The sequence below is a fragment of the Heterodontus francisci genome, chromosome 23, assembly GCF_036365525.1.
Source record: "Heterodontus francisci isolate sHetFra1 chromosome 23, sHetFra1.hap1, whole genome shotgun sequence".
NCBI lineage: Eukaryota > Metazoa > Chordata > Chondrichthyes > Heterodontiformes > Heterodontidae > Heterodontus > Heterodontus francisci.
Window position 1 is genome coordinate 11,401,873 of NC_090393.1, and position 22,728 is coordinate 11,424,600.

Here is a 22,728-nt window from a genome sequence, read left to right on the forward strand (position 1 = left end):
TAAGTCCCAAGCAGCAGGAACAGGAGGGAAGCAATGGAGCTGCCATCAGTGACAGGGGAGAGGCCAAGACCTCATTGGGCTCATGATGACCAGAGACATCCAGGAATTCCGCCCCTCAGTGACAAGGCTGTGATGTGGGATGACAGCAGCAGCTTTGCCATTTAAAGGTTACCAGCAGGAAAAACACCGTCAGTCTCCAGCTCCCACTGTGCAGCCGCCTCCTCACTTGCTGGGGGGGGTGGGTTGTAGACACAGCGAGGGGCCCGCGTGACCTGCTGAATATTGCATTGATGTTGTAAAATAAGAGCTAGTTGGCTCCTTAACCACCATCCTGCTGCTGCCGGGTAGGTTGCTGTCAACGCTGGGAAAAGCGCATGGAGGTGGACCGATGCCGGGAGCCGGCTTGATGTTTTCCTTTCTATTTTTCCCGGCTCCCTCCTCCACCCCCACCCCCAACCTCCTTGAGGGCGATTAGGGATGGGCAATAAATGCTGGCCTGGCCAGAGGCACCCACATCCCATGAACGAATAATTTTTAAAAATTCCCAGATTTTAATTGCACCACCTCTCTGCACCTTCAGCTGCCAAGGCCCTAAAGTCTGGAATTCGCTCTCCAAACCGCTCTGCCTCTCGATTGCAATTCCGGTAGCCGGGCAATGAAGGATAGAACTGGAGTCTCGTCTTCATACACATCACAAATGGTGCACTTCCAATTCAACAGCCACAGTTTCAGTCTGCTCCTATATATAAGGGCTCAGGTGAATCCCCAGTTACTGTTCACCACCTGAATACAATTAATCACCCAATTAACAAGTTGTTGTTGTAGCTGTTGGACTCTGGGGGTGGGGTAGTTGCAGTGTTGTTATCAGAGCCAAGTCCAATCCAGATACACGAGCAGCAGGGGCCCCTCGACAAGGTGGTGGTGAGCTGCCTTCTTGAACCGCTGCAGTCCTTGTGGTGTAGATAGTGCTGTTAGGGAGGAAGTTGCAGGATTTTGACCCAGCAACAATGAAGGAACGGCGATATCGTTCCAAGTCACTATGGTGTGTGACTGGGAAGGGAGCTTGAAGAAATTGCCCAGTTTACTGAATGTTACACCCTCTGTTACCTTATGTGGGGGAGACCATAGAGTATAAGATAGCCATTAATAAATCTGATAAGGAACACCTTTTTATCCAGAGAGGTTTACAATGTGGAACTCACTGGACAAGGGTAGCTTAGTTGCATTTAAAGGGATGCTGGATGAACACATGAGGGAGAATGGTTTTACTGATAGGGTGAGATGAAGAGGGAGTGGGAGGAGGCTCATTGGCCCTATTGGTGCTGTAAAATTCTATATAAAAAACACAAACAGGAAGTTTGGCTGAGGCAGAGGGTTTGAGGTATGGGTTGAGGTGACGATCTGAACCTTGGGCACTGTGTGTGTCTACCACTCTGTGTGTACTCACTGTGGCTGCACTTGCACTGCTCCCTGCTGACCACCGAGTCCCTACCAGCCTGCTGGACACTGACAAACATGCAGAGCCTTGGTGAACCTCCCCATGTAACAATGTGTGTTCAGTGACTCAGACGCAATGAGGTTAGTGAGAAGTTCTTGGCAGAGGAAAGAGAGATCCTTATTCCTGTAGCATCTTATCACATTGTTGGAAATCTCCGCACTGTTTCACACACAGCCAATGAGGAGTGGCAGTTAGCCATAGCGACTAGAAATATGAACAACCTGTTTAGTCTGTCTCCAAATTACACATTAATCCTTGAATCACAAGACGCTTTCCTGAAAAAATGTTAAATGTCTTTTTTTAAGAAACTGTTTCAAGGCCAAATTTTTTAAGTCAGTAGCGAAAATGATATCCTATTTGATACTTAGCATCAACAACAACAACTTGTATTTATATAGCACCTCTAACATAGTAAAACATCCCAAGGCACCTTACAGGAGTATTATCAGACAAAAAGCCAACACTGAGTCACATAAGGAGACGTTAGGACAGGTGACCAAAAGCTCGGTCAAAGAGGTAGATTTTAAGCAGCGTCTTAAAGGTGGAAAGAGAGGTAGAGAGGCAGAGAGAGTCAGGGAGGAAAGTCCAGAGCTTAGGCTCAGATTGTCATTTTTCACAGGAATTGTGAGGGAACCAGTATGAAGAAAAGTGAAAAGTTACTTTCGTTTGGGTGCCTCTTCGATTGGGATTCTGGCAGACTGCCCTCAACTAGCTCTCCAGTGTTTACACTGTGAAATCCACCTTCCTTATTGTAACTGTCACAACCCAGTCTGTGAGTCTGCTGTGGAGAGGGTTGGGTAGGGGAGAGGCTGCAAGCACATTTTCCAGAACAACCAGGAAATCAAATTTTCTTTTCATTCATTCACAGGCTGCGAGTGACTCTGGCACGGCCCAGCATTCACTGCCCATCCCGAGAGAATGTGGTGGTGAGCCAGAGAGAGGGAGAGAAAAATCAGGACAGAGAGAGAGAGAGAGGGGAGAATAGAGAGGGAAAGAGAAAGAGAGACAGGGGCAGAGGGATAGATAGAGAAAGAGACAGAGACAAAAAGACTGGTAGACAGAGTGAGAAAGATCAGGACAGAGAGAGAGTGAAAGAGAGACAGAGATAGAGAGAGTGAAAGACCGAGCAATAGAAAGAGAGAGTGTGAGTGAAAGGTAGGGATAGAGAGAGTGAAAGACAGAGCAATAGAGAGAGAGAGTGTGAGTGAAAGGCAGACAGGGATAGAGAGGGTGAAAGAGAGCGATAGAGCGAGTGAAAGACAGAGCAATAGAGAGAGAGTGTGAGTGAAAGACAGGGATAGAGAGAGTGAAAGACTGAGCAATAGAGAGAGAGAGTGTGAGTGAAAGACAGGGATAGAGAGAGTGAAAGACTGAGCAATAGAGAGAGAGAGAGTGTGAGTGAAAGGCAGAGATAGAGAGAGTGAAAGACCGAGCAATAGAAAGAGAGAGTGTGAGTGAAAGGCAGGGATAGAGAGAGTGAAAGACAGAGCAATAGAGAGAGAGAGTGTGAGTGAAAGGCAGACAGGGATAGAGAGGGTGAAAGAGAGCGATAGAGCGAGTGAAAGACAGAGCAATAGAGAGAGAGAGTGAGTGAAAGACAGGGATAGAGAGAGTGAAAGACTGAGCAATAGAGAGAGAGAGTGTGAGTGAAAGACAGGGATAGAGAGAGTGAAAGACTGAGCAATAGAGAGAGAGAGAGTGTGAGTGAAAGGCAGACAGGGATAGAGAGGGTGAAAGAGAGCGATAGAGCGAGTGAAAGACAGAGCAATAGGGAGAGAGTGTGAGTGAAAGACAGGGATAGAGAGAGTGAAAGACCGAGCAATAGAGAGAGAGAGTGTGAGTGAAAGACAGGGATAGAGAGAGTGAAAGACCGAGCAATAGAGAGAGAGAGTGTGAGTGAAAGGCAGACAGGGATAGAGAGAGAGTAAAAGACAGACAGAGATAGAGAGAATGTGAGCGAAGGACAGACAGAGACAGTGACTGCTGGAGCGAGTGAGTGTTTTGCTTTGCCACGTCAGTAGCTGTTAAAAGAGTTTACACAGTGGCGTTGGATTGGCTCCATCAATGACATCATTGTATTGTCAATTAAGTCAGCCACAAGTTTCTCTGTGTTTTTATCAGCCTGGTGGACATTTAACACAGTTCCTGCCACAGAGGCTACAGTCTCATCTGATCAGGATGGAACATGTGACTGATGATTGGCTGACGCACTACATGTCTGTACCAATCATTGCTGGTTAATCTTGCGCCCCCTACTGCCATTGACAAGGATTTACACTCGCACACACTGACTGTAACCCTTGACTGACCCCTGCTGGCAGATCAGAAATTGCACTCCTTGGAGAAGAAAGTTGTACCCAAGTATTTTTCACAGAGGTTGTTTCTCTATTTTAAGCCCAGTTAGACAATAACACTATCAGCTCATAACTTCACCTGATTACATCGCGGAATCTCCATGTTAAAGATGCTGGATAAATGCAAGCAGTGGGCTGTTTGCTGTCTCCTGATCTATTTGGCCCTTGCTGTCTTGTCTATTTAAGAAAGAGAAGACTAGTATTTATATAGTGCCTTTCACAGCCTCAGGGTTTTCCCAAGCACTCTACAGCCAATGAATTACTTTTTCTGAAGTGTAATCATTTGTAAACACAGCAGCCAGTTTGTGCATGGGTAGAGAGAGAGAGAGAGAGAGAAAGTGAAACACCGACAGGAAAGTAATAATGAGCAGATTAGCTGTTTTCAGTGATGTTGGTTGAGGGATAGAGAACTCCCCTGCTCTTCTTTGAATGGTGCCGTGGGATCATTTACATCCATCTGAGGGAGCCTCGATTTAACATCTCATCCAAAAGACTGCACCGCTGACAGTGCAGCACTCCCTCAGTACTGCTAGCCAAGAGTTACACACTAACAGTCTCTGGAGGGGGGTTTGAACTCACAACCCTCTAACTCAAGGAAAGTGAGCTACCCACTGAACCACAGCTGACACTGACTCTTGTTTTTGGCTTGCTCCTTCTCTCTTTCTCTGGTGCATTAGTGTAACCTAAAAATCAGTAGCCTGTCCCCCACCACCCCATGCGATCTTGACTGCTCCCTAGGAGGTCTGCCCAACTGGTGTAACCAGAATAGTGGTCCCTACAATCCCAGTAACCTCCTCCAGACCTACAACCTTCCGGGATCTCTGAGCTCCTCCAATTCTGGCCTCTCTAACATTTCCAATTTCCATTGCACCACCTTTGGCAGCCATGCCTTCAGCTGTTTGGACCCTAAGCTCTTGAATTCCCCCCCTAAACCTCTCTGCCTCTCCCTCTCCTCCTTAAAACCTACCTCCTTGACCTGTCCTAATAACTCCTTGTGAGGCTTAGTGTCATATTTTGTTTGATTACGCTCCTGTGAAGCGCCTTGGGACGTTTTATCGCGTTAAAGGCTCTACACAAATGCAAGGTGTTGTTGTTGTTGTTGTTGAACCTCACCTGTTCTCTCACTCAGGTTCGGGACCTTTGAGTTCCTGAGTAATCAGATGCGAGATGCGCAGGGAAAGCTAAGCAGCCAGCAAAGTCTCTTGTGTGGCCTGGGAGCTGGTGTCTTCGAGGCTGTGTTAGTTGTGTGCCCAATGGAGACGATTAAGGTAATTCAGTTCATCTTCACTCATTCACTTGCAAAAAGCGAGAAACGCTTTCGACAAGGAAGAAAACCATAAACTTACCTTCAGTGTCATTGACTTTTCCTTCCACCCTCCTTCCCGACTCCGTCACACCTCCGCCACCACTATCCCGCATAACTGAGCCTAGCGAGTGAGTCATTCATTCAGTCTCGGGATGAGGACGTCGCTGGCAAGGCCCAGGATTTTATTGCCCTTCCCTAATTCCTCTGGATACTAGCGAGTGGGGTTGTTCAGAGTCAATCATGTTAGTGTGTGGACTGGAGTAGAGATGGCGGAGTGGGGGGAGGTGATGAGGCCACAGCATGGGTTCAGGGGCTGTGATGGACCTCAAGGTGTCTGGGTGAGAGACGGAGCATAGACTCCTTCTTGAGTGCTCTGCAGCGACCTCCTGCTGCATTGTGTCTGCCTGCAGACTGCACTGGATTCAGCTGTGAGGCCTGCTGCTGTTAAAATAGACACTCTGCAGATCTGCTTCCAAACCTCCGAGATCTCTGGGCTGCTCCAATTCTGCCCATCAAACATCCCTGATTTTCATCGCTCCACTCCTGGCAACCGTGCCTTCAGCTGCCGAGGCCCTAAGCTCTGGAATTCCCTCGCGAAACCTCTCCACCTCCACCTCTCTCTCCTCCTTTACGACTCTAATTAAATCTGTTTGACCAAGTTTTTGGTCAGTTGTCCTAATAACACCTTATGAGGCTCAGTGTCATATTTTGTCTGATAACGCTTCTGTGCCTTGCGGCATTTTGCTAAGTTAAAGGCGCTATATAAATGTAAGTTGTTGTTGTATAAAAACAAGACAGTGCCGGAAATACTCAGCAGGTCTGGCAGCATCTATGGAGAGAGAAGCAGTGTTAATGTTTCAGGTCAGTGACCATTCATCAGAACTGGCAAAGGTTTTAAGCAAATAAAGCGGGGGTGGGGCAAAAAAATAACAAAAGTAAAGTTGTTGATAGGACAAGGTCACAGAGAATAACTGAGCAGAAGGTCAATGGTGTGTTAATGGTGTGTTGAAAGACAAAGCGTTAGTGCAGAGAGGGTGTTAATGGACAGAATAATGAACAGCCCCGGTCCAAAGCACAAACTAAAACTTTTTTCTTTTTATTTTGTTTTAGTTTGTTACAGCATTCATTTTTCTTACCACGTGCCTGCCCACTGTTGTTTTCATATTTGTACTAACTTTTTGTGACACATGCACTAGAACACCTAAATCCCTCTGCACCTCGGAATTCTGCAGTCATTCTCCGTTTAAGTAATACTCTGCTTTTTTATTCTTCCTGACAAAGTGAACAACTTCACATTTTCCCACATTATACTCCATCTGCCAGGTTTTTGCCCACTCACTCAACCTATCTAAATCGGTCTGCAACCTCCTTATGTCCTCTTCCTGGAGAACGACTGCAGAATTCCGAAGTGCGGAGGGATCTAGGTGTTCTAGTGCAGGAGTCACAAAAAGTTAGTATGCAGGTACAGCAAGAAATAAAGAAGGCGAATGGAATGCTTCACAACATACTTTCCTACCTATTTTTGTGTCATCTGCCCCAAGCTGAGTTTAGTTGAGCTTTTATTTTCAAAGCCCATTGATTGGGCCAGGCAGTTGCCAAATCCGAGGTGCTCCTAACAGGAAGTGCCCTTCCTTTTATTTCCAGGTGAAGTTCATCCATGACCAGTGCTCTGCGAAACCAAAGTACCGAGGATTCTTCCACGGGGTCCGAGAGATAGTCCGTGAGCAAGGTGAGTCCTTCAGAGAACTGACTCCTCTGTGCATCCCGGCGCTCCCTTTAAAAGGGGAAATATTTTATTTATTCTTGGGATGGGGCTGTCACCAGCATTTACTGCCCATCCCTGACTGCCCTTGAGATGGTGAGCCATGTTCTTGAATACAACTGAGTGGCTTACTGGCTATTTCAGAGTGCAGTCACGTGTCAGCCATATTGGTGTGGATCTGGAGTTCACCTGTAGATCGGGTAAAGATGGCAGGTTTCCTTCTCTAGAGAAACATGAATGAAACAGCTGTTTTTTTTTAACAACAACCTGGGAGTTTCATAATCACCATTTCTGATACTAGCTTTTTTATTTCAGATGTATTTAATTAGCTGAATTTGATTCCCTAGCTGGTGTGGTGGGATTTGAACTCTTGTCTCTAGCTCATTCAGCCAGGTCTCTGAGTTCGTTATCCAGTAATATAACTGCTATGCCATCATTCCCAGTTCAGCTTGGCATCAAAACAAAACTGCTGAGGGTGAAGGGTAAATGCAAGATACTGTTTTCCTTCTTGTTAACTGTCTTTACAAAGTTCTGCCTCGACTGAAGGTATCTTGAAGCACGGCGAGGGGGTGGGGCCGCTTTCTTGTGGAGATGTTTCAAAGTGTTTGTTGCTCCAGCCTGACCTACTGCGGATTAGTGCCGGGTTATAATCTGCCAGGCTCTGTTCAGGCCCGCACCAGGCTCTCTGGCAAGAGCGCTGACCATAAAAGAGGCTGCTGGTTGTCCTTTGTCTCCTTCCCGCCCTCTTGCTTAATCATTCTGTCAGCAGATATCCAGACTGCTTAGTGGCCATTGAAACCCAGGTCTGCCACTGCTGGTGAGTTGGTTTGTTTCATTCTCGGTATGTGGCCAGGCCAGCAGTTCTTGCCCGTCTCACACGGCTATATAGAGCTGAGTGACTCACATATGTGGCCAGACCGGGTAACCAGAAAAGAGGAAAAGCAGATTGGTGAGCCATTCCCAGTGCATGCTGTGGGATAATACTACTTCCGAGTTTGCTGAGAGAACAGCGTCACTTCCATTTTAACCCCCAAAAAATGGACGATCTGATCAGGGGTTAAAATTTTAAAAATCTCACACCTGCCTCCAGCCCGCCCACTTCCAGGTTTAATGGAGGGAGGGGAAGGAGCTGGGCAGTCTATCTGCTCCCAGGAGGCGGGTTGGCAATTTGAATGTTATTGAGGCTGGGAGCCTCTGATATAACCAGCTCAACAGGTTTAACTGTGGCCGGCTTGAGTTTCCCGGGCCTCGGGAGATCCAGCAGCAGGAGGTGAGGCCTGCTTCGGCAGGATGTGTCTTTACAGCACTGCTTGTGGGCCAGGAGGAGCAGGAATGCTCTGCCCCCAACCCCACCCCAGGATCCCCACCCGACCCCCAATTTGACCCCAATCCTACAGAGCTACGAGGCTGGAATTTGGGCCTCCCCGGTCCTGAGGCCTGCTCCGGGATGCTCCCCACTCGACTGGAATACAAGCAGGTCAGTCAGGCTGACTTCCTGTCGGGGAACCTGTTGGGGAGAAAGGACACATTCTGTGACCAAATGGGGAAACCCGAATAGCACCTCCCTCACCCACCCAAGTAACCCACCCCATTAATATCTAGGCCATTGTGTCCTAACACTGAACAGAGCGATAAACCTCTCTAATCAATGAATGGTTCAATGCAGAAAAGATTAATGAGAATGGTTGCAGGGATGAGGGACTTCAGTTACGTGGATAGATTGGAGAAGCTGGGGTTGTTTTCCATAGAGAAGAGAAGGTTGAGAGGAGATTCGATAGAGGTGTTCAAAATCATGAGGGGGTGGACAGAGTAAATAGGGAGAAACTGTTCCCATTGGCAGGAGGGTCAAGAGCCAGAGGGACACTAATTTAAGGCGATTGGCAAAAGAACCAAAGGCAACATGAGGAAAAACTATTTGACGCAGCGAGTGATTAGGATCTGGAATGCACGGCCTGAGAATGTGGTGGAGGCAGATTCAATCATGGCTTTCAAAAGAGAATTGGATAATTAGCTGAATAGAAACAATTTGTAGGGCTAGAGGGAAAGAGCGGGGGAATGGGACTAGCTGAGTTGCTTTTGTAAAGAGCCAGCATGAGCTCGACAGGCCGAATGGCCTCCTTCGGTGCTGCAACCATTTTATGATTCTAGGTTTTCATTTGATACATTCCTGCACAATGTGTAGAGTTGGAGTAATTCGAGTGGAAGCTGATCCAGATGTGCAAGTGAGGCTTTTGCAGACCACATTCTGTGTGGGTTTTTTCCTGAATTCGGGAATCCTTGGTTTCCAGGAATGTGTTCCGTCAGTATTGTATCACTGGCTCCCTCCAGTGGTGAATGGAATAATGACAGTAATTCTGCCTGGCTTCAACGATGCTAATCAGTAAAATTCTGTTTCAGACTCTCTGACCCAGTCTCTGGCTTTAACCTGTTAACGTCCTTAAGTTGCACAACAGATTTTGGCTCTGGCTGCCTGATCTTGGCTGCGACACAGAAACATTGTCCCCTTTATTCAATCATTCGCGCACTGCCCCCAGAAAATTCCAGAAAGGTTTAACTCGAAGAGAAAATTACTGTCATGCTGTTAAGTCCACCTGGGTTTTAAAATGAGATAAAAATGGTTTCCAGCCTCTATAAACTTGATCGAGCGAGATTGTTTGCGAGTGAATGGTTTGCCAGAGAGAAAATATATATAACACAGCCAGCAACAAACGGTCTGATTTAATTCCATTCCTCCTAGCTTGCACTGGATTCTCTCCCACTGCCCCTGTTGCCTGATCTCTGGTCTCTGCTGCTTTGGGGTTAGGCAGGAGGAGGTCAGAGAGGACAAGGCAGGTTTTCTGTCCCTATCTTACCCATCCATGGACATGCCAAGCAATAGCTGGCAAGCCCAGCTGAACCCGATAACGCAGGGCACAAGACTGACGTCTGTGGAGTTCCACTTGGTGTTATGAAAGTGCTTCCAGTTTTTATTAAATATTTTTTTGAGGACTGTATTTACAGTGGATTCATTTTGGAAGGCTGAAGATTTCATAGACTTTGTTCTGTTGTTGAAAGTTCACTGAAAGGACACTTGAGATGTTGGGCCGCGTTTTAAAAGTACGGGCGGAAAGGTTTGCGGCCTGCACGCACGGAGCGGAGCTGCCGTGATTCCAAATTCGGCAGCTCATTTGCATGTCTGAGGCGGTTGCCTCATCCCCGGCAACGGCGTCCGCCACCAATGTGCAGGCACCATTTTTAAAGGGCTTAGAGCCCGAAATGACAAGAGCAATTTTTAAAGGGCCAGTTATTGTACAGTTTTTAAAAATGAATAGAAAGGTCTCTCCATGCCCTCTCCCACGCCCCCAATGGCATTACACATCATTCCTGCCCTTTGCCCCCTGAAATATCTACCATGATAATATGACCTTTTCCCCCGTCCCCCGACAAAGTTCAGAACCTTTGTCCTTTACCCGCCCACCCATTCCGAAGTGTTTGACCCTGCTCCCCCTCCTCCCGCACTGAGAAAATCACCTCCTCCCCCCCCCTCCCCACAGGTGTCGTACCTCGTTTCCCCAATTTGAAGATTCGGGGATTCGAAGGCGCGGCATTGCCAGCCGCCTGAATAAAGATCGGTGCGGCAAATAAAGAGGCGATGGGCCCTTCAATAATTCAGGTAAGGTAATTTATTTAAATATGGAAATTGTGGTCCTGTCGCTGAGCGGCCGGGGGGGGTGGGGGTGGTGGGGGGCTGCCACGAGGCCTCCGTTGAGATTGGGATAGGACGTGTCGGGGTCGGTAGCGGACCTCATCCGTTGCGATCATCATGCCTTCCCCCCCCCGCCACTGTCCCCGGCGTTGGAAACCCTTTAAAATCCAGCCTGTTCTGTTTGGAGACAACCTTTACTGGATATCACATGCCTTAAGATAAATAAACAACAGAAACCTTGGTGACTTGAAGGACATGTTTACGGAGAAGTGACATGTCAAGATTTATGAGCGTCAGGAATTGGTTTAGCTTCTGAGATATTGTTTTGGTTCAGTTGGGGTGTGGACAGTGTTGAAAAGCAGTTGGTTTTGTAGCCTGCTGAAGTGAAACCCCCGGCTCATCCTTCCTGCACCTCTCTAAGAGACCCAGCGAAATCCAGTGTGACCGCTCCCCTTTCTCTACCTCTTTGAAAAAACCCTGCGAATCCAGAGTGTGATAACTGAAACCCCTGATGCCACATTTCTCCTAGAAAGCCTACCAGACTATTTTTCGACAGCTCCAGCACAAACTGCTTCTGAAAAGATCCCAGTGACCCGTCTCCGTATACCCGGACACCAGACCAAAAGGGACAACTGACATCCTTCCACGCCTCGTTTTTTTTCTTCAAGAATTAGCAAGTATTTGGCCAAAGTATTTCTTCTTTTTGTAAAAGACCTCTGCAGAGAGAATTTCTTTATTTTTTTTCCAGTGTGTGGGGATTTAAAAAGGAACTTTCATATTTCAGTCTGTGTGTTAATGTTCAGCTTCATTACTGGATAAGTCTTGTTTTATAATAAACTGATAATTTTGTTGTTTATTAATGAAATCTGGTTGGTGTACTTTATTCTAGGATAAAGAGTAGAGTCTACTCTACTGAATTGGTAACTGGGTAAACATTTAAATATATGTTGTGACCTGTGGCGAAGTGGAACTAGAAAAGGCAGTGTAATCCTCCAGCCTCAGTCGTAACATTGGGAACGGGGTGCATTCATGCATTCTACTAGATGCCTTACAGGGGGTGGAAGGGGGCCAGGGAGAAGGGAATGGCAGGTTACATGAGCTGGACCCTCGATTTCCCCCTGCAGTGGAGAGAATAGTGCGACTGTAATGTGTATGGATAAATCCCTGTCTTTCTGTGCTTTCTGCACTACTGCAGGAGTGAAAGGAACGTATCAGGGATTGACGGCCACCATTCTGAAGCAAGGATCGAACCAGGCCATCCGATTCTTTGTCATGACCTCGCTGAAGAACTGGTACAAAGGTATAGAACACTGGTGCTCAGTTTGTAGCGCGAGGAGTGTGAACACAGCGATGGCAGAGTTACATTATTAATATTTATACTGACTATGACTTAACTGGTAGTCAAACGTAATCCTGCTTACTTCGCAAAACCGATAGGAATTCAGGAGAAACTTTGTTACCCAGGGAGTGGTGAGAATGTGGAACTCGCTACCACAGGGAAAGGTTGAAACGAATGGTTCAGATGCTTTTAAGGGGAAGCTGGACAAACACATGAGGGAGAGCGGAATAGAAGGATATGTTGATGGGGTTAGATGAAGTAGGGTGGGAGAAGGCTTGTGCGGAGCATAAATGCCAGCACAGAGCAGTTGGGCCGAATGGCCTGTTTCTGTGCTACCTTCCTATCGCTCTGTGCACAGTGCTGGCCAATAGAACTGCCTGAAACTCAATGACTACACCCTGTGACTCTAATATATCGTAGTCCAGCCGACACCCCTTCAGCTGTGCTGAATTAATGGACCATACAGGGACCAGGGAATGCAGTGGGAATGGCCGCAACCAACCTTCCCACTAAGCTGTGCGGGTGCGCGGACATGCAACCGTGAGTGCATCGCGCTGTGCAATAAACAGGCTGCACACAACAAAGAAAACTTAGGGGGAACACTGGCTGCAACCAGTATTTTCAGGACACAATGAATTGAGATTAAGACACCCCCCCTCCTTGTACTCACTGCTATGTTCAAATAATCCAGCAACTATAGCTGCTGCACTCAGGGTCACTGATATGCATACAAGTCCCTTATTAATATAACTGTGCATAATCTCTTCAGGAAAACAACTAGGCTAATGATATCTGTATTTTTGTAACACCTTGTTCTTCCCTTGGTGGATAGGGTTGCCAACTCTAGTTAGGGTGTATTCCTGGAGGTTTCATCACATGACCACCCACCTCCAAGCACCCCACACTCTCCTGCCATTGGTTGCCCGGCATTTCTGTCCTCGGGAAGCACCGCCTTCCCTTCGCCTGATTGGAAAGCTGAAAGTAAGGACTTTCCAATTGGATGGTTCTTGACTGTCAATCAAAGAGCCTTTTCTTTCCCCCCCCCCCCCCGCCATCACTGATATTTTTATAACCAGTGAACTAAAGCCTAGAAGGAAAATTAATAGATTAAGTTTATTTTTAATGCCTCAATGACTTTTCTCCAAGGATTTGTGCACAGCAACCTCCCACAAGATAATGACTAGATAACCTTTTTATTTTAATCTTCATTTGCTGGAGGCTCCAGGGCATTCCTGGAGGGTTGGCAACCCAACTGTTGGCCTGTTGCATGGTAAGTGGCACTGGGGAGCTCTCCATGAACTGGTGATCAGCTGCTCAAGCGCACCCGTTTCCAGGCTGCTGGGGAGACAGTCCCACCCGGGAGGCTGAGCCAGTCTCACTTGCACAGAAAGAAGGGAGTCTTCTCCTGTTGAGCTGGGCATTGTAGCCATTCCCTTAAGGTTAATCACACGAGGGCTTGTGGGGAGGGTGGGGTGGGGGGGGGGGTCAAATCAGCTCCACATCCTGCAGCCCTGCGACAGAATTCTTTCCATTTGGCACTGAATTCCAGCTGTTGTCTTTTGTGGCTCAGCGCCAGCTGTGGTTCAGTGGGTAGCACTCTCGCCTCTCTGAGGCGTCATGAGGGTCCTGGGTTCAAAGTCCCCATGCCCAGGGAACTGGAGCACAGAAAAATCCAGGCGGACACACCCAGTGCCAGTTGCTGAGGGAGGTGCTGCACTGTCAGAGGTGCTGTCTTTCACCTGAGATGTTAGCAGGGAACACAGCCTGCTTCTGTGTTTGGGGCATAATCTGATGAGAGGCATGGCACTGTTAGTGTCCACTGTCATGGGCAAACATTGTCCCATAAATACGTGCCCATTCCTGCCCCTCCTCTTTCCCCCATCAAGCAGCCATACCCGCTTGATGTTGGATAGTGCAGGGATAACATTTTGTTTCACTGAGTTAGTTTAGTTTAGAGATACAGCACTGAAACAGGCCCTTCGGCCCACCGAGTCTGTGCCGACCATCAACCACCCATTTATACTAATCCTACACTAATCCCATATTCCTACCACATTCCCACCTGTCCCTATATTTCCCCTACCACCTACCTATACTAGGGGCAATTTATAATGGCCAATTAACCTATCAACCTGCAAGTCTTTGGCATGTGGGAGGAAACCGGAGCACCCGGAGGAAACCCACGCAGACACAGGGAGAACTTGCAAACTCCACACAGGCAGTACCCAGAATTGAACCCGGGTCGCTGGAGCTGTGAGGCTGCAGTGCTAACCACTGCGCCACTGTGCCGCCCCAGTTGATAAGGCAGTTAAGAAAGCATATGGCACACTTGGCTTTCTAAAGAGGGGCATTGAATGCAAAAGCAAGGAAGTCATGCTAAACCTTTACAAATCACTGGCTAGGCCTCAAAAGCATAGAAAATGTACAGCACAGAAGGAGGCCATTCAGTCCATTGTTTCTGTGCCAGCCGAGAAAGAGCTATCCAGCCCGATCCCACCTCCCAGTTCTTGGTCCATAGCCCAATCCGTTACGGCACCTCAAGTGCATATCCGAGTACTTTTTTAAATGCGATGAGGGTTTCTGCCTCTACCACTCTTTCAGGTAGTGAGTTCCAGACCCCCACCACCCTCTGGGTGAAAAGATTACTCCTCATCTCTCCTCTAATTTGTCCACAGTTACTTTAAATCTGTGTCCCCTTGTCACTGTAGAACCCTCATAGTTTTATAGTTTTATAAATCTCCCCTCAGCCTCCTGCATTCCAAAGAAAACAACCCCAGCCTATCCAATCTTTCCTCATAGCTAAAATTCTCCTTTCCTGGCAACATCTTCGTAAATCTCCCCTGTACCCTCTCTAGTGTGATCACATTCTTCCTGTAATGTGACCAGAGCTGTCCACAGTACTCTAGCTGTGGCCTAACTGGTGTTTTATATAGTTCTAGCATAATTTCCCTGGTATTATATTCTGTGCATCGACCAATAAAATAAAGTATCCCCTGTGCTTTCTTAATCCTGCTATTTTCAGGGATCTGCGGACATGCATTCCAAGTTTCCTCTGTTCCTCTACACTTCTCAGCTGGAGTATTGTGTATAACTCTGCGCACTATGCTTGAGGAAGGAGGCCAAGGCCCTGAAGAGAATGCAGAGGATGTTTACCAGGATGATACCGGGGATGAGGGAGTTCAGTGACATGGAGAGATTGGAGAATCAGAGATTGTTCTCCTTAGAGCAGAGACAGTTAAGGGGCTCTTTACTAGAGATGCTCAAAATTATGAGGGATTTTGACAGAGCGAGGAGAGAAAAAATTATTTCCTCCGGCAAGTGAGACAGTAACCATACGTCATAGATTTAAAATAATTGGCAAAAGACCTAGAGGGGAAATGAGAAGAAATTATTTCACAAAGAGGGGTATTGTGATCTGGAACGCGCTGCCTGACAGGGCGGTGGAAGCGGATTCAACAGTAACTTTCAAAAGGGAATTGAATAAATACTTAAGAGGAAAAAATTTTCAGGATCATGGGGGAAAAGTGGGGACTAATAAGATATCTCGTACAAAGAGCTGGCAGAGGGATGATGGGTCAAATGGCCTGCTCTCTGCTGTTTGATTATGATTGTGTGAAATTATGATTTCAGTATATTTGTTGAATAATTGTATTGCTTACTTTATCCATTAGGGGACAACGCAGCCAAGGAAATGAACCCTCTAGTCACAGGCCTGTTTGGAGCCCTAGCTGGGGCAGCCAGTGTATTTGGTAATACACCCCTCGATGTGATAAAAACCAGAATGCAGGTATGAGACTACCTGACAGAGACTGAAACTCCCGGTGATAAACGAGCCATTACATTCTGATTGATCTGGAGAAAGCAAATGGATGAAAAGGGAAGGGTATTAAATGGGAATGATAGCATGTCAACTGAACTAGCTAACAATAAACAGGAGAGCGGCAGAATGGAAGTGAGGTTGATGGAGGGGAGATTGGAGAAGCTGGGATTGTTCTCCTTCGGGCAGAGAAGGTTAAGGGGAGATTTAATAGAGGCATTCAGAATCATGAAGGGTTTTGATGGAGTAAATAAGGAGAAAATTGGATAGATACTTGAAAAGAAAAACTTGCTGGGCTGTGGAGAACGAGCAGGGGAGTGGGACTAATTGGATAGTTCTTTCAAAGAGCCAGCACAGGCACAGTGGGCCAAATTGCCTCCTCCTGTCCTGTATGATTGTAAGGTTCAGTGGGTCAATTCACTGGCATCGTCACAGCAAGTCACGGAGGCCTGGGCGTCACTGGCTCACTCCCTGGTACGGACTGCACCATTACAATCAGGTGTCAGTAACCCTAACCCACTCCTGACTGTGGTCTGGGATCGACCGCTGAAGACAGTGGGTTTAGGTGGGGCTTTGGGGAAGTGGGTGGTTGGAAGGGTCTGCTGTGAAATATCCATGCTCTGTTCTGACGCCACACACAGTTGAATGCCCAGCAAAGAGTTTAGGTAGGGGCAAAGGTAGAAGTCAGATGCAGTGAAGCTCTGTACACTTCTGGGGGTCTGCAAAGCTGCACTGACTGGTGAGGGCCCCAGTGCCTTTACACCGGGAGTCCCAGCAGACCAGAAACCGTCCCTCAATGAACATTGGTTGTGCCAAACCCTCACAGCATGAGTGAGACGAGATTTATTTTCCTAGTTCTTGGGACGTGGGAGTCGCTGGCAAAGTCAGTATTTGTTACCCATCCCTAATTTCTCTTGACAACTGAGTGACTTGCTAGGCCATTTCAGAGGGCATGTAAGAGTCAACCACATTGCTGGGAATCTGGAGTCACATGTAGGCCAGACCAGGTAAGGACGGCATATTTTCTTCCCTAAAGGACATTAGTGAACTAGATGGGTTTTTACAACAATTGATGATAGTTTCATGGTCACCATTACTTAGACAAACTTTTTAATTCCAGATTTATTAATTGAATTTAAATTCCCCCAGTTGCTGTGGTGGGATTTGAACTCTGGCCTAGTAACATTACCACTGTGTTACTGTTCTCATGGTTAAGCAGGTTTGTCCTGTACTATAAAACTTGTCTTAATTGTTCTAGGGTTTGGAAGCTCATAAATACAAGAGTACCTGGGACTGTGCTTTCAAGATAATGAAGTACGAAGGCCCCTTTGCGTAAGTAAAATGATTTAATATTTTATCAGGTAGCACTCTCACCCCTGAGTCTGAAGGTTGTGGGTACAAATCCCACTCCAGAAACCTGAGCACAAAAATCAAGTTTGACACGCCAGTGAGGGAGTGCTACACTGTCAGCAGTGCCATTTTTTGGATGAGGTGTTAAACTGAGGCCCTGTCTCTCAAGCGGACAGGAAAGAACGCATGACACTATTTTGAAGAAGAGCAGCAAAGTTCTTGTCAATATTTATCCCTCAATCAATATCTGTTTAACATAAAAACAGATTATCTGGTCATCATTTTTGTGGGAACTTGCTGTGCGCAAATTGGCTGCCATGTACATCACAGCAGTGCATCTATCGACAGGAGATACCGGTAAGTATCTTCGCACCAGCTTCCCTCCGGCTGGTCTGATGGGGCCAGCCTGGAGTTGAACATTGCTGTCAGTTGAATTCCTAGTCAGTGCTGAGTTAACTCGAATGTGATCAGCGAGTGACCCACTGATGCACATCATTCCCCTCTCGCACTGTGTCCCACTGTTAGATTGTAACTGTTAATCCTCTCCCACCACCTCCTGCTCTTTTCCCCTCCCCGTCTCTTCCGAAGACGCTGGTTTGTGACCCTGCAGGCAGCACCCTTTCCCCCAATTAGTTGTTCGGCCAGGTGAGCTTTAGCGGCTAGCAGCAGTGGGCCATTGTACCGCGGGGGGGTGCATCGCAGTAGAACCCGGTACCATCCTCGTCAATACATGCGCACACAGACCCCTTCAACAGTCGCACATCAGCAACTGTGTCTTACTCCATCCGAGCTCCCAGTTCTCCATCTCCTTCCTCAGCCACTGATCAACAGGAGGGCTCTTACATGGACAACAACAAATTGCATTCATATAGCACCTTTAATAAAGTAAAACATCCCAAGGCACTTCACAGAGTGCTTATCAAGCAAAATTTGGCACTGAGCCACATAGGGCAATATCGATGTCGTGAGGGAGAGAGGTGCAGGGAGGGAATTACAGAGCTTAGCACCGAGGCAGCCGAAGGCACGGCCACCAGTGGTGGAGCGATTAAAATCAGAGCTGCCCAAGAGGCCAGAGTTGGAGGAGTGCAGATATCTCGGAGGCTGGTGGGGCTGGAGGAGATTACAGAGCGAGGGAGGGGCGAGGCCATGGAGGGATTTGAAAACAAGGATGAGAATTTAAAAATTTTAAGGTGTTGCTTAACCAGGAGCCAGTGTCGGTCAGTGAGCGCAAAGGTGATTGGTGAGGGGGGGGGTCTCAGTGCGAGTTAGGATAGCAGATCGTGGATATAAATATCAATCTGTAGATATATATCGGCCTCCCCAAATAGTATTGTGTTTTTAAAATGTCAGTTCCAGATGTTTCTGGTTGGCTGTGTCCCAGATGTTACTGTCGAGGGTTCGCATTCCGGTAACCAAGGCTGGGATAATCCTACAAAATCTATGGAACACTGGCTGGAGGAGGGTCAGTGTGTCAGAAAGCACTAAATCCCCTTCTCCCGGAGATCAGAGGTCAGGGCGGGGTCGGAGGGGGGCAGTGGGGAAAGACGGGGGAAGAGGGTGATTTGGGAGAGGGAATAGAAGCCAGTGTCATCTGATTTATCAGTTCAAACTAATCCGCCACACTGATAAAAGGACGACCAAACCACCTTTATACTAATCAGCAGACCCAGCTTGCTGGAGTCTGTGAATGTGCCAAAGTTGGCTATAAATTGACGGAAAGACAAGGCAGGTCATAGCCGTGCAGGCGATGTGAGGGAGCTGGGTCCGATTTAGAAACAGAATGAAGTGGGGGAGGGGTGTACAGCGGATAAAGCAGAACTAAGCCTGGCGCAGTGCATGACATAGCCTTCCGGAGGGCTGCCAATCCTCCAGGATCATTCGGGAGGGCCATGGAGTCAATTACGGCACTGAAGGAGGCCATTCGGCCCATCAGGTCCATGCCGGCTCTCCACGGAGCTATGCTGTCGGTCCCACTCCCCAGCTCGATCCCCATAGCCCCGCAAGTCCGCGGTCCAGGCATTCATCTGCAGGATGCTGCTGGGAGCAATCGTAACGGGTATTTAATAAACATTTCTTGACTAGTTTATCACTTCGAGAAATGCTGGGATTTGGGCAGACAAAAGGCTTCTTGATTGAGGGTCAGAAATCACCCAATTGATAATGAAGAATCAGTTCGATTTCCGATTGACTGTGGGAAGATGGTTTGCCACAAGGATGGACGTGCCGGGTGACCAATGGGGGCAGTTGGAGGCCAGAGGTCATATGATACGTCCAATCAGAGTTGGCAACGCTAACACTCAGTGTTGAGGTGTTGGAATACAATAGTCCCAGTTTCAGTGAGGGGCATCCACCATCACGACACAAAATGCCTGACCTTAGACTGGCACAAGCATAAAGCATCTGCTCGGTTCACACAGCAGCCCTGGGGCTCCAGGTGGTTTCACCTCTCACCTGCTCTCCGTAGACCTGTGCTCAGTCTATGCCGATGGGGCCTCAGTCTCCAGGTGTCTTGATAGAGCTGGGCTCCAAGTGGCGTCAGCCGTGAGGCTGAATGCTGTACTGAGAGAGTGCTGCACTGTCAGAGGGTCAGTTCTGAGGGAGTGCTGCTTTGTCAGAGGGTCAGTATTTAGGGAGAGCTGCACTGTCAGAGGATCAGTACTTAGGGAGTGTTGGAGGGTCAGTACTGAGGGAGTGCTGCACTGTCAGAGGGTCAGTACTGAGGGAGTGCTGCTCTGTCAGAGGGTCAGAACTGAGGGAGTGCCGCTTTGTCAGAGGGTCAGTACTGAGGGAGTGCCGCTTTGTCAGCGGGTCGGTTCTGAGCGAGTGCTGCTTTGTCAGGGGGTCAGTACCGAGGGAGTGCTGCACTGTCAGACGGTCAGTTCTGAGGGAGAGCTGCTTCGTCAGAGGGTCAGTACTGAGGGAGTGCTGCACTGTCAGAGGGTCAGTTCTGAGGGAGAGCTGCTTTGTCAGGGGGTCAGTACCGAGGGAGTGCTGCTTTGTCAGAGGGTCAGTGCTGAGGGAGTGCTGCTTTGTCAGGGGGTCAGTACCGAGGGAGTGCTGCTTTGTCAGAGGGTCAGGACTGAGGGAGTGCTGCTTTGTCAGAGGGTCAATTCTGAGGGAGTGCTGCATTGTCAGAGGGTCAGTACTGAGGGAGTGCTGCACTGACAGAGGGTCAGTACTGAGGGAGTGCTGCACTGACAGAGGGTCAGTGCTGAGGGAGTGCTGCATCGTCAGAGGGTCAGTACTGAGGGAGTGCTGCACTGACAGAGGGTCAGTACTGAGGGAGTGCTGCACTGTCAGAGGGTCAATACTGAGGGAGTGCTGCACTGTCAGAGGGTCAGTACTGAGGGAGTGCCGCGCTGTCAGAGGATCACTACTGAGGGATTGCTGCACTGTCAGAGGGTCAGTACTGAGGGAGTGCTGCTCTGTCAGAGGGTCAGTACTGAGGGAGTGCTGCACTGTCAGAGGGTCAGTACTGAGGGAGTGCTGCACTGTCGGAGGGTCAGTACTGAGGGAGTGCCGCACTGTCAGAGGGTCACTACTGAGGCAGTGCTGCACTGTCGGAGGGTCAGTACTGAGGGAGTGCTGCTCTGTCAGAGGGACAGTACTGAGGGAGTGCTGCTCTGTCAGAGGGGCAGTACTGAGGGAGTGCTGCACTGTTGGAGGGTCAGTACTGAGGGAGTGCTACTCTGTCCCAGGGTCAGTACTGAGGGAGTGCTGCACTGTTGGAGGGTCAGTACTGAGGGAGTGCTGCACTGTCAGAGGTGTTGTCCTTCGAATGAGACGTTAAACTGAGGCCCTGCCTACCCTCTCAGGTGGACGTAAAAGATCGCACAGCACTATTTTGAAGAGCGGGAGGCGGGGTCAGGGATCTCCCTGGTCTCCCCGTCAATTTTCCGCCCTCTACCAGCATCATGAGAACAGATTATCTGGTCATTATCATATTGCTCTCTGTGGGATCTTGTTGTGTGAAAACTGGCTGCTGCGTTTCCTACATTACAACAGTGACTACACTTTAAAAAGTACTTCAAAACTGTGAAGTGCTTAGGGACATCCTGAGGTTGTGAAAGGTGCTATGTAAATGCAAGTTCATCATCTGTCTTCCCCCCCCCCCCCCCCAAAAAAATGGGCTGGGAGTTAGAAGGTAGGGTTACACCAAGGTCCTTAAATAGAGTTGTAGCCTTTTTAAAATGCTCCATTTTGAGGGGTTTGTCTGGCTCCCACTTGGCAGCAGTACGCAGTGGGCTGAGTGAAATGAGGAGCGCAGTGTGTGGGGAAAATCAGTTAGGTCAGCCCATGTTCCAACATTCCCTGAGACTGCCTTCTCTTCCCTGACAATGTGTCAGCAACCCTGATTTCGATGAAAATGGTCGAGATGTAACACACGCTCTGGGAAATCAGAGAGGAGCTGGTCAGGACATCAGAGAGCAGCTGTTTGCAATCGTACTCACTTTCTCACACTCAATTAAAATCAAATCACTGGCTCCACTGACTATTTCCGCAAAGTTTTTTGACAAAGCCTTTGCTCCAAAGTCTGTTTCCTGCTGCCATGGAGTATTTATCCTCCCTGGATGTCTCTCTCAGTCCCTCACTGTCTGCTGCTCGCTCCTCTCCCTCTGTCTGTCTCACCTTCTGTCACTCACGCTCTCACATTCTGAAGATAGCTCTTCTATTACACGGGTTGGATAGCAGATTCCCGCAAGCACTCCTCCCCCATTTAATGTCCTGCAAAAACTTCTGCGCAGAAATATTTTTTTCCAATTCATTTTTGGAGTGTGGGCATCAGTGTGTGGCAAGATGGGCATTTATTGCCCATCCTGAGTTGCCCATTGAGAAGATGGTTGCGAGCTTTTCAGAGACTTGAAATCTAGCCTGACACTCCAGTGCAGTACTGAGAGAGTGCTGCACTGTCGGAGGTGCTGCTTTTCTGATCAGACATTAAACTGAGGCCCTTTGGCCCATCGTGTCTGTGCCGGCCATACAGCACTCAACTATTCTAATCCAATGTTCCTGCACTTGGCCCATAGCCCTGTATGCTATGGCGTTTCCTGAGGTTGTGAAAGGCACTATATAAATGCAGGGTTTTTTCTTCTTGAACCGCTGCAATCCATGTGAGGTAGGTATACCCACAGTGCTGTTAGGAAGGGAGTTCCAGGTTTTTGACCCAGCGACAGTGAAGGAAGGGTGATACAGTTCCAAGTCAGGATGCTGTGTGGCTTGGAGGGGAACTTGCAGGTGGTGGTGTTCCCATGCATCTGCTGCCCTTGTCCTTCTAGGTGGTAGAGGTCACGGGTTTGGAAAGTGCTGTCGAAGGAGCCTTGATGAGTTGCTGCAGCACATCTCGTGAATCAGACACACTGCAGCCACAGTGTGCCAGTGCTGGACCGAGTGGGTATTTAAGCCGCTTGACGGGATGCCGATCGAGCGAACTCTACTGATCCACAAAAGCAATCAAGAAGAATATTCCTCTGTACTGATGTACTGTCAGCCACAAAGGCTTTCCCCACCTTTCCCCTGCCTCCAACTACTAATCCTGCCAATGCTGTGTTACGTGAGGTATTCAGGTTTGTCGGTCCATAGCTTATACTTATAAAGAAGGAAAGCACGTGTGCTTGCA

At 48.2% G+C, this 22,728-nt stretch overlaps 1 protein-coding gene across 1 annotated transcript in view; it reads left to right on the plus strand.

The window, feature by feature from the left end:
- The window catches only part of LOC137382574 (tricarboxylate transport protein B, mitochondrial), an 80,853-nt gene that overhangs the window by 52,315 nt on the left and 5,810 nt on the right, over window positions 1-22,728 (plus strand). The window contains exons 4-8 of the mRNA XM_068054679.1: window positions 4,982-5,120; window positions 6,803-6,887; window positions 11,801-11,905; window positions 15,616-15,731; window positions 17,020-17,093. Coding sequence (XP_067910780.1) covers window positions 4,982-5,120; window positions 6,803-6,887; window positions 11,801-11,905; window positions 15,616-15,731; window positions 17,020-17,093 — 519 coding nt within the window. The remainder of the gene's footprint in view (window positions 1-4,981; window positions 5,121-6,802; window positions 6,888-11,800; window positions 11,906-15,615; window positions 15,732-17,019; window positions 17,094-22,728) is intronic.